At 47.0% G+C, this 13,890-nt stretch overlaps 1 protein-coding gene across 8 annotated transcripts in view; it reads left to right on the plus strand.

Annotated features, from left to right (window-relative positions):
• The window catches only part of Strbp (spermatid perinuclear RNA binding protein), a 184,496-nt gene that overhangs the window by 129,737 nt on the left and 40,869 nt on the right, over nucleotides 1-13,890 (plus strand). For 2 of the 8 annotated variants that reach the window (XM_087182806.1, XM_087182808.1), the window contains exon 18: nucleotides 2,328-13,885. The exons of 1 other annotated variant lie outside the window; for it this stretch is intronic. In XM_087182806.1, coding sequence (XP_087038932.1) covers nucleotides 2,328-2,332 — 5 coding nt within the window. In that variant the 3' untranslated portion in view covers nucleotides 2,333-13,885. Of the gene's footprint in view, nucleotides 1-1,444; nucleotides 13,886-13,890 lie in introns of those variants that run through there. 5 more of the 8 variants (XR_015439755.1, XR_015439756.1, XR_015439757.1 and 2 more) reach the window with 5 other exon arrangements.

Consider the following 13,890-nt stretch of genomic DNA (forward strand, 5'->3'; position numbering starts at 1 on the left):
TCTTCACTCTGTAAGATTTTGTGTTCACTCCCTGGCCTTTTCATGCAGATAGAAGGTTAGGGACTTTTCTGGGATTCGTTGAAGGGTCTCCTTTCCTCTTCAATTACATCAGAATCTAAAGCAGCAACAGGGTCCCCATAAAAACTTGCTCTTCGATTGTCCCAGTTCTTGTTGAGTGCTGCTGTGGAAAGTGACAGGTTTCAGCCATGGGTCAGCATTTGTTTTTAAGACACCTGATTCCGCTGGTGGAAATCGATCAGTCGGTAACATTGTGCTATTCTGTAAAGGGTGCAGACTGAAGTCTCCACTCGCATTCTCACCTTGTTTGGAAAGCTGATGATGTTACAAGAAGGTAATGGTTTCATTAAGGTATTCACCCCCATGAAGGCAGAGGCACGGTCCCCATATTGACGAGTTGCTGTGGCTTGAAAAATGTCTGTTTTTAGTTTGAATTAGCTTTTTTCTTCTGTATTAAATTCTGCTTTTCAGAACTACATAGTGCCCATCAGTGAAAGTGGGCTTCACATAATATGGCAAATTTATATGCCAGATATCTTTGGGACCGCTAAGTAAGGGTGATATGGGCAGTGTAACACAAATGTTAGTGTCATTTCTCAGATGTATATTATGTAATAATTTGTTTCTTCTCCTTGACCTATTCTTAGTGGTGGGTGATACTTTAATAAAACCTCATCACTTGCTGGAAGTAGCTGTAACTTATCATTGTCATCCTGTGCATTAGTGGCTAGACATAAACAACAAGGGCCCATTTCAGCTGGGGGTTTTCATGTTTCATTGATTCGTTTTGCTGACCTATGGATGAAACAGAGCCATCACTGAGAAGAAAAAGCATGGCTGGTAGTGTCCACTTTTTATTAATTAAATATTTGCAATAGTGATTTGTTTTTGGAATACTGTTAATTGGCAGCTGCAGTTGTTACTGTTACTTGAAATTGATTGTCAAATTCGGATTCCAAGTTGGAATCTCCCTGGAGATCTCCTCAGCAAAGTCTTTTAAAGTAGCCAACTCTGCTTCATACCCTCTCGATGGAGAGGGAGCTGTGCTGTTTTCCAACATGATGGCAGTCATTCCAAATGGTTTCTACCAAGTCTTTTGTTTTAATTTAATTTTGTTGTTTGTTGGAAGTTACTAACCATGTTGTAAACCTGCCCAGTTGCTGCAAACTTTTACATTTCTCTGCTTTACTTAAAATAATCGAGCTGTCAGTCCTTTGTTAGAAGTGGTAACCATGCAAGTTCAGCTGTTGAAATTCTGTAATGAATTAAGTGTCCCCCACCTTTTGCCCTTCCCACCCCTCCATTTTGTAATGAAAATTCCACTTACAGCTGAAAGAGCAGAGAAATATAAATGAAGCTCTTGGCTTCACCAAATTGTATGAAATTAACATGAAGTTTTGCTTCTCTGCTCTTTTCTCCGCTGTAGGTGGTTTTTTCATTGACAGCCCCTATTGCCAGCCTCTGAGCGTCGCACCATTTATTATTCACTTGGGCCCTCAAGATTTCTTCTCTGACTTCTAGAACCATCAGGTTGTCTGGCTTGAAATGGCAATTTCTGTGTCTTGGTCTTAAGAGCAATGTGACACCCTGAGGCTTTCCAGCTTTCAGACACACCACTCTGACACCTTCTCTTTGAAAGCACTGACTGAGCATTTTAAAGAAGAGCAATACTTTGTCCAAAGCCACGGTGTCTGTTTTAAAACTTTTCCTTTGGAAACCTAGCAATATCTGTACTTAACCCCTTTAGTGTAGCTCTTGTCAGGGAGTCTACAGACCAATGTAGAACTTAGAAATCGCGTGCGAACTGTGCTATCTTCTGACACTTTTAAACTTTTTTAGCACATAAATTGAATAGTTACATTCCTGACTGCGTCAGTTAGAATTAGTATAATTTCACTGAGTTAGGGGTCCTCCTTGAAGCCATATCTTTTGGTGGGGGCTGGTGCCTCGCCAGGGATGTGGCTGGCAGCCTGTGTCTCTCCAGGCTGCAGCAGTGCCCCATCCCTCGAGCCAGGTGATGGTCCCATAGATCTCTTTCCAACATACCTCATGTTGACGGGGTGGAGCACACAGTAGGCGGAGCAAGGAGTCGGGTTTATGTAGTTGCCGAAACTGTAATCTCTCTCAAATTGTTAACCTGGGAACAAACCACTGGTCAGTTTTGCTGGTGTTAGCCTTTTCTTTTCTTTTTTAAAAGTTTGGGTGGATGTTTGAAAATCATGAATCAGTCACCATTATTAATTGAAGAGCTGAGAATACCTCGTTAATGTATTTTTTAAAACTGGTGTTGGACCCTCTGTGTATTTCAGGTTAATACTTTTAAGCAGTTTTCAGCACGTTTATCTCACTTTATTCTCGTTCTCCTCGGACCTTCGTAGCCATATCACTTGTATAAAATAGGCTGAGATATAGTGACTGTAAGCTGTGATCTCAGTATACAAAGGTAAGCTCTTTTATTTTCTGATTAAAGAGAAAAATAAGCAATTAACACAACTTGGATATATGACAATCATATATGATGTATTTGATCTCTTAGGTCTTATGTCATCACATTACCTTGAAAAGTTTTATGGTCTAAATGTAAAATAGTTATTTTCAATATTTGTTTTACTACCCTTGTAAAATGCTTTTTATTCAAGAGAGATATTTCATGTTCACTAAGTTGAATTTGTGTATGTGTGTAGAAACTTAGGCTATAACATGTATATAAATCACACATACAGGTACTTGTTTAAATTTAGAATTAAGTGGTAGGAACAATTCACCTAAGATGTGTTTAATGGCAGGGCACTCTTTTGTCCAAAGCGTTGGAATTTCAGAAGCAGCAAGATTGGAGACAGTGCTGGTGTGATCCATATATGTAGCTGTTACATAAGCCGAGGATCAAAGTGCCAATTTCTCAAGGAGAGAAACTTCTCTGAGAAATAAAATCTCTGATCTGTGTTGTATGCTCCAATACAACAGCAAGAAGCCATAAAAAAAAAGCAATAGAAAATGAAAAAAAAAAAAAACCAAACTATTAAGGTAACTATGGGAAAAAATATAATTGACAGAGTTAAGCTACTGATTTGCAGAATTGACTGTAGTCTCAGAAAGGTGAATACCAAGTCTGCAGAGACCAAATAGACTTAAGGCAGTTTGTCTCTTTTCCTGGTTAAGTAGCTAGAATATTTATTTCCCGCCATATTCAACCATCCTGGAGTTTATTTCAAAGATGTGAGGATTAGACCAAATATTTTAATCAGGACTTGGCTTCGTTTAGTGTGTCCCATAAATGCATTTCATTATGTATTCGATGTTCTGTGCAAAGGCTGTGTTTGATACACACACACAAAAATGGATTTCATATTTTGTATTTGTTTCTAATTGGCAGTTTCTGTTTATTACTAACTTAAAGGTTGCTGGAACAACTTTTTCCCCCATACAGAATCTGGGTGTACATTTCACGAGGCTTTGGCATCTGTGAAGTGTTGTTGTACAAGGCAGAGCTGACTAGTTCCGAGTGCATTGCAGTCCTGTGCAAGCCACCCAGTGCCTACTATGTGCCAGGCCCTTCTATGGGTACCAGAGGCCAGAAGTTCTGTCCAGTGGAAGCATTTAAGTCCGAGAGTCTCTTTGGTGGTGGAATTGGCCCCACTATAAATATCCTACTTTGGGAGACAAACAATATGTTAGCCTTGCCAAGAGAATATTAATTTAGTTAATAGTTTAATTATAAATTATTGAATAATGTAGGCTTTTTGACATCACTGTAACTGGCATAACCTGGAAATGCATTCATTTAACATATATTTCTGGTCCTTTTGATCATGGACCTCTGTCCAAGTTATGTGAACTGTGTGACACGAATGACAGATACCCTAGTCTTTTTAAGGCAGTGTTTATAGTATGGCAAAGAACAATGTTGTTAACTTTCAACCCTGAGTAGAGGTTGTTGTTGTTTTTTTTTTAAATGACAGTAGAGGAGTTTACCATTGCAGTCAATCATTCACTGTAATTTCTCTGTTTCTTAGATTTCATCAGTAACTGTAGTCCTCAGTTTACTAATACTCAGTAGAGTAGTGAGTTACAGACAAGAGCTAAGGATATTTTTTCCCCCTCCAGGCAGTTAGATTTCTAGTAATTAAGAGCCTTAAAAGACCAGGAAAAGGTGAAAGAGCAGTGAAAGGTAAAAGCAGTGCGCTGTGACTGGCCTCCCTGTAGTTCCCATCCTTCCTGTGCCAGTGCCTTTTGAGGGCAGTGGAGGCACCTCTGAAGTCACCTAGAACAAGAAAAGTGCCATGGTCTTCTCTGCCCACTAGCAGCCTGGTAGCAGACCACCGAGTGGCCGTAGGTTCCTCAGTGTTAGTAGGCAGCCTGGAAGGGAGTTGGTGGTAAGTGAATAACAACAGCAGAGTGGGAAACTGCTGCTGAGGTGAGTTTTAATACCTGTGTGTATCTTGCTAGCACTTATGGAGCACAGCATTTCTTATATAAGGGCCTGTTTTTTCCAAAGAGCATCTTCCAGAAAGACTTTTAAGTCAAGAATTCAAGTTGAATTAGTTGTAAGAATAGATATCCCTCCCACATTATCATTTCAGTTAGGAGCCAACAGCTTCCATTGATGTTTGAAGCAGTGATCTTTGGAGATTTTAAAAATAGTACTGTAATGCAAATTGGGTTATGTAAGCTTTACAGCACAGCTAGAAATAGGAAATAGAAACCATGTGGGAATCTGGGCCAGAGTATTTCACTCCAGCATGTTCCCATGGGGCTTGGGGATCCAGTGAGTTAAACTCAAAAAGTGCTTTGAAGGGTACCTGTCCACCAGGTACTTGGTAAGCACCAGCTCGCTTGTGGTTAGCTGAGGTAGAATGAGGTGTGTGATGGGAGGCAAGACTGTCGAAAGGTGGCTAAAAAGCAGGTATTTTGCCTGCTCAGGGTGAAGCTGTCCTTCATGCTGACTGGTTTGGGCTGCTTTCAGGCTTAGGGAGAGGACTCCGAACTCTAGGGGGTTCAACAAGAAACACTGACACCCACAATTCTGCTGTGATAGTTCGAATCACCAGCCAATCTCTGCCCAGGGTTTGTAAATACTTAGTTTGGGATTTAAGGGTACTTAGAATTTCATAAGGGCTGAGCGTAGATGTCTACCTGCTGATTTCAAGTTTCTTGCCATTGCATTAATAATAAAAGCTGGTGTTTGATTACGGCCACTGCCAGAATCCAATCTTCAAGGCTCAAAGAGACTGGTGGGTGGAGAGCAAGTTATTATTATAGACCGCAGAAAGGAATGGAGGGTCCTAAGAAAGCTGCGGACTCAGATCCTAAGCTAAAGTCCTACAGCTTGTCTTTTGTAGTTTGTTCTGACACTGAGAGGAAAATCTGTACTCATCACCATATATGACCACTATTCAAACTACTCAAACTTGGTGTCTCTGCCCATCTGTCCATTTATCTGCCTGTCCTAGATACACTTGGGAAGTTCTGTTTGACAAGAGGAAAAATAGGTAGATGGTGACACTGCTATTGGGCTGAATACCTAGTATTCCTGGTTTGAATATATTTGTAAGACATCAGCAGCCTCTGATGAAAGGTGAGCAGCTGTGTCCCTGGCTGTTGGCAGGAGGTTAGCTAAGTGGGGAATACAGATTGAGCTCCGACATGTTGTAAGTTTGTAAAAACCCTGTGAAGAAGTACAAAATGTAACCTTCAAGGAGCTCGGTAAGATAGATTTGGCTTGTAGTCAACAGGTGTGTTCATAAATCCAAGAGATAGTTGTGTAACTGATGTCCTGACAGAAGTTTCTGCATTCATTCCTTCTCAGCTGAAGCTGTTGATAGAATCATTGCCTCATTCAGCCAACATTGAAGGAGGGACTTTTTCCCCCCCTTTACCAATTAGTTATTACCACCTGAATTTCTTATTCCAGGGAGGGCCATAGTCTCTTTCTGCAGAATTTTGCTATTTGTGCAAATGATCTGGGCTGCCCCTGCTGGTGCATAGGGTGAAGATTGCCACCACTGGCCCAGGCTGCAGCAGCAGGTCTGTGAAACCATCTTTTTCTGCTGCTGGATGGCCAACAGGGGAGGCGGCATCGGCATGGTTGCTGTGAAGACCTTGTCTCAGCACTGCCAAGGAGCCCGCTGTCCCTCTATGTTGTCTCAGGCTCTCCTATCTTGATCCTGTTGTATAGTGTGGACAAAGGGGCTCTGCCTTCAAGTGTTGATTGACTGACTGCCCCTCAGATCCAGTTAGGGCAGCCATTCCTTTAGGTCATTTGGGCTATAGGCAGCAGATTGAAGCAGGAACAGGAGAGAGGAAGGAAAGTTGCCAGAATTGGCAGCTTGTGTGTGCCAGGCACTTGGACAGTCTTCTTAATTCTTGAAGAGCCTTCTTGGAGGTGGTGGTATTCCTGTTTCACAGACAAAAAGCCTGACATTCCAAGTGATGTGCTAGAGCCAGGAAAGAAACCCAGCTCTGTTCAGTGCCAAACCCTTTCTGCTGCACCACGCTGCAGGTCACAAGGGTGGCTGAGGAGGCTGTGTTGGAACCTGGGCCTCTGACTTGAGGATACTGCAGACCAGATATCCTGACCTAAAACAGGGAGCGTTTTTAGACCAATTGTGAAAGACTATCTAACAAACTGGAAAGATGAACTGAAAGAGCACAGTGGGACTTTTGGTACTAAACAGGGAGCTGTTGGTACTTAAAGCTTGTTTTTCTGTTTGGCAACATGAAGCCGAGGTACCTGCTGTCACCAGCCCATGTTTCTGGGTGCATGCTCTGCCTGACTCATAAGGGTGATGTCTTCAAAGACATGAGCCCAACTCTGAAGGGAGGCTGGTGAGGCTGTGACCCAGTGGGAAGATGGAAGGGTAGTGGCCCAAGCTTGAGGTGCAGGTATAGGGGCTGTCCCTGGGCAGATAGGAAGAGAGACCGGGACAGTGGCAGATGTAAGGTCTGTTCTCCTTGCCGGGAGCTTGGCTTAGGATGGGCTGCAGGGCAGGCCGCCAGCCTGACGCATGTGCCTTCCCTGGTGTGGGACATGTGCTTGGTAAGGCCAGCTTGGAGAGCTCTGGGGTCTCTGCAGACCACATCCCCAGCTCCTTTGCTGATTGAGATCAACTGGGGCTCTGTTTAGGGTCAGGTGGGTGTGGGGAGGGACACAGAGTCCTTTTCAGGGAGAGGTATTTATTCCTCACCCAGCCCAAATTGTCATCATCTTTGACAATTGACAATTTTTCTGAGCAACACTGCTGTCCTGGAGGGAAAAAGGAAAAAGACAGCTTCTCTAAGCCAAGTTCTAGAGCACTGAGATCCGAGGCAGTGTGACCTCTGTACAGCACCCTGCAGAGCCCCTTCCACACCTGGCCCCACTTCTTGCTCTGCCGGACAATCACTGTAAGGATTGCTGGTCCTGCTCTTTAGATGGAGAAATCGAAGCCCAGAGATCTCTCCGAACCACTCTGCTTGTTTGTAGCAAAACACTGTGGTTCCTAATTAGTTTTTAACCACACAGAAAATAACATTTCATATGCTGTTTTGAAGATTAGCAGAAGCCCTTTCTTAGAGATTGTTTTGAACTCCATAGCTGTGGGTTCTTGAAATGCTTTTCCTTTTGTAGATGAGGAAATGGGGTGTGGGCAAAGTGACTTGTCTGGTCACACAGCTCTCGCAGGCAGAGCCTGTGTACTGTAATGGCACTGTGCCCAGCACTGGTGCTGGGCATTGTTCATTCAGGAGCAGCTGTCCTCCTCTCTCTCAGCTGCATGCTGCTCACCTTTCTCCCCAGACTTTGGGGCTGTATCCTGCACGACTCAAAACCAAACAAGCAAAAACTGAGTCTTCTCTCTGCCAAAAATTCAGGCTCCCTGGGCTCACTCTTCCTTGAGTTCCTTTGGAAGAACAGTTGGTTAGCTTGCTCCAGGACAGGGTGACTGACTAGTCAGCACAGGGCTGGCAGCTAGCTACACATTCAAGTCTTGTTTTTAGACTGTGGAAACAGTTTCACGCTCAGACCCTGTGTATAATAAAGTGCAAATTCTATAACTCCTGGTTAGAGAGCTACTCAGACTGGAGAGGCTGGGGAACATAATATGGGAGGTACGAGTTTTCTGGTCAGCCTCCTCTGCACTTTGGTTTTGGCCCATCCTGGTTAGGTCTTCAGCATAGGCCTTAGCCAAGGAGTCACCCCCACGGTGACACACTTTCCAGAGCATTCAGATGCAGGGCTCTTCTTGGACTCTACTGTCATGTAGATAGTCTCAGAAGTTGCTCCACTTCTAAAACCCCTCATGCCCTTGGAAGCCACATTAAGGGAGAGATGGTGGGCATCATTCATGAGGTGAAAGTTTGCACTCAAGGAAAGCTGAAGGGGCCTCAAAATGAGGTCAGAGGACCAGGATATTGAAGCTAATGAAGGGCAGACCCGGGACGAACCTGGTTTCCTCTGTTAGATGTGTTGTGATTCTATTTATTTAGTGACTGCAATTCCAGATGGGTTAAAACAGAAGCCAGCTGGACGTTCGGCCTAGAGTATGCCTCCCCTGCCATAGATGGAGTGGCCTTGGGGGAGCAGGGTGGGTGAAAGTGAACTCTAGTTTGCTGATTGTGTTCAGAGAGTGAGTTGTCTGGATGGTGTAGAGGAACTTCTTCCATAGGATATCTGTTTGGATTGATTGGTGATATTGCTGAGACCACTGCTCCTTTCTTGGGCAGATAGATTTATTGAGAAAACATTCACTGTTACCTGCTACTTCCTGCCTGGCTCTGTCACAGGCCTAGAAGCAGTTGGAGGAAACCATGAGATGTTCCACTTCAGGAACTGAGGTGAAGGGTGACCATTGGCTGAGGTGGAGGGTGTAGGAAGGAGGAGGGCATTTGAAAAGAATCAGAATCATCTTCAGTGAGAGAGCCACATCAGCAGCTTTGCTCCTGCTGCCAGGGATGCTGTACCCCAGCCCAGCTCCCTTGGTAGGTCTCTCTGCCCTTCAGAAGAGGAGCCAGGCTCTCAAGATGATGTGCAGGGTAGGAAGGGATTAGAGCTGAGTCACTTACATTTCCGGCAGCTCTGATCCAGGTGGCCCAGGCTTCCCATGTGGATGGGTGGAGCTGGGCAGGGGACCTCGGCAGGGGAGGTACTTGTGCACAGAAAGGCTCAGTGCCCTCGGCAGCATGAAGTGCTGTCATGGGACTTGGGGTGGCTAGCAGGGTGGGATGGCAGGTGGAGTACAGGTCTTGGGCCATGTTGAAAGGGACCAGGTGCTGTGCGCTTTCCTGGTTACCATCATCCAACATGGTTAGAGTTGTGGAGGGTATTTGGACAGCCCACGATCAGAAAGGACTGACGAGGTCCAGGTGAGAATGAGGGAGGCTGGCGGAGCTGCAGCAGAGATGGAGGCAGGAGCGAGGTCTGCACGGGCCGGGTCCTCTGCTGGGCACATAGTAAGTAGCACCCAGCCCCAGGCCAGGGAATGACAGTGCCCGCTGGAACAGGAGGCCCGCAGAGCTCTTTTATAAGATGCCGGTTCAGTGGGCAGTGGAGCTAGCGATGGTGCCTCTGACCAAACCATGGAAGGGAGAAGGATGCTGACAGCATGCATGGTGTTGGGACATAGCAGGGCCTCTCGCTGAGCTACAGGTGGGGCTGTGGCAGGAAGTGTCTCTCTCGGCACTGGGCGGACAGGTATGTGGCCAGTCAGCCAGCATCTTTATCATTCCCATTTCTGGGTGCCTGGGCAGTGACAGGTACTGGTGGTCCTTTATACTGAGACCTTTTGTTTTAAATTTTTTTTTAGAAGGTGTTTGTTTTGCACAGGGTGTTGCCACAAAGTTCATGCTGGCCTTGAACTCACTGTTAGCCTAGGTTAGCCTCAAACTCAGTGATCCTCCTGCCTCAGCCTGCAGAGTGCTGGGATTACAGGCGTGTGCCACCACACCTGGCAATTGTTTTCTAACCTGGGCCAAGGCTGGCAAAGAGTCTGGTTGGATACAGCATCTGTGGGACATGGTCATTAGCCAATGGGATGGTGCAGGCTTTCTTTACGGAGTTATTTAAGGAGGGAAAAAGTTGAAACAGATCAGTGAAGGGTTTGCTTTGGGTATCAGTTTTGTGTCAGTCTGTTTGCCACCTCTGCTTCATCATGGTAGGCTAGGAGGTGGGCAACTAAGGAATCAGCATGGGTCCTCCCCCTCCCCCCCGCCCCCTTTCTGGTGCTGAGGATGGAACCCACGGTCAGTGAGTTCACACCTTTACTATTGAAGTGAAAGAGCTGACAGAGCCATGTTAGGCAAGACTACCACAGAGTAACAACCCGGGCGAGCCAGGGTGGGTCCCGCACCTCTGTATTTCTACATCTGTGCTAGAACTCAAGGAACGGCTATGGTTCTGCAGGCTTTGATCAGAGCTTTGGAAAGGTTAAAGGTGTACTGAGACAGCAATTTCACCCATCTTCATGTGGCCAGAATTCCACGACTAGGTGTCTGACCACAGATGGCCTCACCGCTCTGCCCCCATGGGCCACGCAGTCAGACACCACCCTCAGGTGTTAGTATGCAGAGATGGACAGGGAGCAATGCTTTAGCTTGGTGTCTGCAGGCATCTCCTGGAGAGGACTGGATGCTAAGTAACCATTCCAGGCCTTGTGGATCTTGCAGTTGCTGCCACAACTACTTACCTGTCATTACAGCGCAGAAGCAGCCTCCGACAGAGGAGAAGGTGAACGACACTGTGTCCGCTAAGAATTTACTTTCAAGAACAGCAGGCTGTGTTTTGGCAAGCCTTCAGAGATTCCTTAACCTTCTGTCTTACTTGGGACAGGAAACTTCCACCCTCTCTGCTGCCTGGACCCATGCATCTTCCTGTGGCAGCTGTTGCCCAAAGGGGACTTAGGTAATTGAGTGACAGGTAGGACACTGAAAGGGGAAAACAGGTGGGTATAGAGCAAAATACAGTGTAGGAAGCGATCCCAACTTCCCCTCCTCTTCTGGGTCCTGGAATAGAGAGAGGTGGGGAAAGTTCTTCCCAAAGGGACAGACTCTGGTGGTGGAGGAGACAGCATCATGGTGCCAGCCTGGGAAGGGCCTTGCCTGCCAGGCCGGGGCATGAAGGCTTGGCTCCCAGGGTGATGGCTGTTCTGTTGTGCTTGGGGGTAAAGTCATCACCAGCACCTTCAGAAATGGCTGCAGTTGTGGGAGACCATATCTGTAATTACAAATTACACCTCTTGGTTTAGGCTGGATTTTGCTGCCAAGGAATAGGAACTCTTTTTGCTAGCTGGGGTGGGAAAGCAAGTCTGGGGAGTTCCAGGGATTTTCTAGCCTGCAACTAGAAACTGTAGTGAAGCCAGGGATTTAGCTGTGGCACCACACCTGCCTCGCTAGCACAAGGTCCTGAGTTCAATCTTGGGTACAAAAAACCCCCCCAAAAACTGTGGTGGACCCAACTTTAGTGGGCCAGTCGAGTGCAGTCCTCAAGGAGACATTCTTATCTCCAGTCTGACTTTGGCCTGGGGTCCTGTTGTGGGAGGGTGAAATGGCAGACCACTCCCCCGCACCTAGGAATCAGACGGAGCTTCCTGCCGCTGGGTGGGTGGGGATGGGGCCGAGACAGAGGCAGGTGCCACTTGTTGTGGCACTAACTGCATGGGCCAGGCTTCTGTTGGTGCAGCGATGGACCAGGAGACTGACTGGGTGTCGAGCTCTCCAGTCTTTTCCCGGGTGGTTTCTGGGCAGGTTGAAAGGCATGGGGGTGTGCGTGCTCTCAGTGAGGGGTTGGTTTGTAATCTCCAGGAATCAAGTGGGGGATCTGAGAGGAAGTGTCGTTGAGCTGTGCTATGAGGGGACTTGCCTGGGATCTTGCTGCCAGGCCATCGCTTGGGAATGTAGGTGTCTCTGAGGCCCTGACAGTCAGTGTGTCTCATCTCCAAGCAGGAGCACCCTGTGCATTTTTGTAGAGAAGTTTCTGGGTTTGTGGGCAACTCGTCCGGCATAGATAGAAACCAGCCTTGACTTCGGTGAAGAAAGTGCCATCTGTCTGTGGCTGTGGTCTTTGACCTGGCAGCAAGTGCTGTGCTGTGCTCTAGCCCTGCGGGGAGGCTGACAGGCAGCACCAGGGCCTCTCATTGCTTGAGCCACACCAAGCAGCCCCTGTGCCAGCCTCACATAGGCTCAGGGCCATCTGCCCCATTTTCCTGTTCAGGGAGCAACATGATCAGAAAGAAGTTGTTCTTCTTTTGTTTTTAAACACCCCCGTAAATATTTCTGCTGCTCTGGGAGTCAAAATTTCTTCATTATTTAAAGAAACAATTCAAGAGTGGGGATAAGAGTTTCAGGTACTTAGGTAGATTGTCTTTCAGAAGTTTCTTTTCCACCTCTAACTTAGTAGTGACACTTCTGGTTTCCAGCTCTTTCCCCTCTTCTGGGTGGCCCATGCTTTTCCGCTTCTGGCTGCTTCTGGGCTGAGTGCCGCTCCTCCTCACTTGGGAATAGGTTCCTGCTGTGCATGAATACCTTGGCATAAGGAGTTTGGTTTGGTCGGGTGAGTGACAGGTCACACTGGTCTCCTTAACAGACTCTTGCTACTTCCCAAGCTTCTTGGAACCCAAATCAGCCACTGGCTTCCTCAGGCTGCAGCCCTTGATTGCCCAGGTAGCGATGGCAGCTGATGTGTGAGTTTGTGTCACACACGTCGCATTTCCTCCCCAATCATCTATACAGTCGGGTAAAATAGGCTTTTTCCCTAACCACTGGGACAGGCCGTGGTCGTGTGGGAGGTGGCTCATCTGTGGACCCTCAGCTGCAGGGGTCCTTGGGGCCTATGCATGGGTCTAACTCTCCTTGTCTCCCAAGAACCCGAGTGACTGATGAGCTGTGTATTCTTCCCTCCACATACCCAGGGCTCAGGCAGGCAGTGAATGCTTAGTCCAGGTGGGAACCTCTTGCCGTGGGCCCATCTTCAGCAGACATAACACTTGGGCTCCATCTGTCTGGCCAGCTCTGCTGACCATTGGCTTTAGTGGCCGTCAGAACCCAGCCACTTAGAAGGCAGGTCTCCTGGGGTGGCCGTGATGAGGGTGAGGACACTGCAGGAACAGTGTTGGGGAAAGGGGCCAGCCTCAAACCACTGGTCTCCCAGCCTCTCACACCCATGGGCTGGCCTCTCCTGTGTATGTAGTGTTCTTGGAGGAGCAGGGCCTGCCAGACTTGGCTCCCATCTACTCCAAGCAGAGCTCCATCTGGAAGGTGCAGCCATTGTAGATCCAAGGCCCTGGCTTGTCCATACTGGGAGCAAGGTGGCCCTGCTCAGTCTTAGCCCTTTGTCAGCCCAGGGTGGGGCACAGGGGGAAGAAAACCTTTCCCTACTGCACGGTTCCACACGACATTGGACTCCTCCTGGCTGTAGCTCACTCTGGTGATGCCACTAGTTTTTAGAATCTATTTAAAAGAAATCTGTACCTATTTATTGTGTTTCCCTGAATACACAAATGTAAATAGCATAATCTGCAGTACTAAGTCCTTGGCAATAACTTTTTGTTATGTATTATGTTAAAAACATTGGAAATCACAATCCCCACGGACTGTTCTGCCCCTCTGGGCAGTAGTTACATGTAGACTCTGGTGTAAAGTGTCAGCATGGTGGAAGCAGCAGCCTGCACATGTGGATTATCATCAGTGCCTCGCCCAGAGATGCCTGGCCTTCATCCAAAGGGACCCTGCTGCCCAGTTCCCGCAGGCAGTGCCCACACTGTGGCTCCTTGCGCTGAGCACGTTGGACTCTGCCATAGACTGATCCTCTTGTCTGGCTGCTACAGTGTGTCTATAATGCCTTGACATGTTGCATTTTCTCTATCTGGATGAATCAAAATAAATGCTTCCATGTTGAACAGCAGT

This window comes from Heterocephalus glaber, unplaced genomic scaffold, assembly GCF_053883595.1.
Source record: "Heterocephalus glaber isolate CG9 unplaced genomic scaffold, H.glaber_assembly_v1.0 deba00001479, whole genome shotgun sequence".
Lineage (NCBI taxonomy): Eukaryota > Metazoa > Chordata > Mammalia > Rodentia > Bathyergidae > Heterocephalus > Heterocephalus glaber.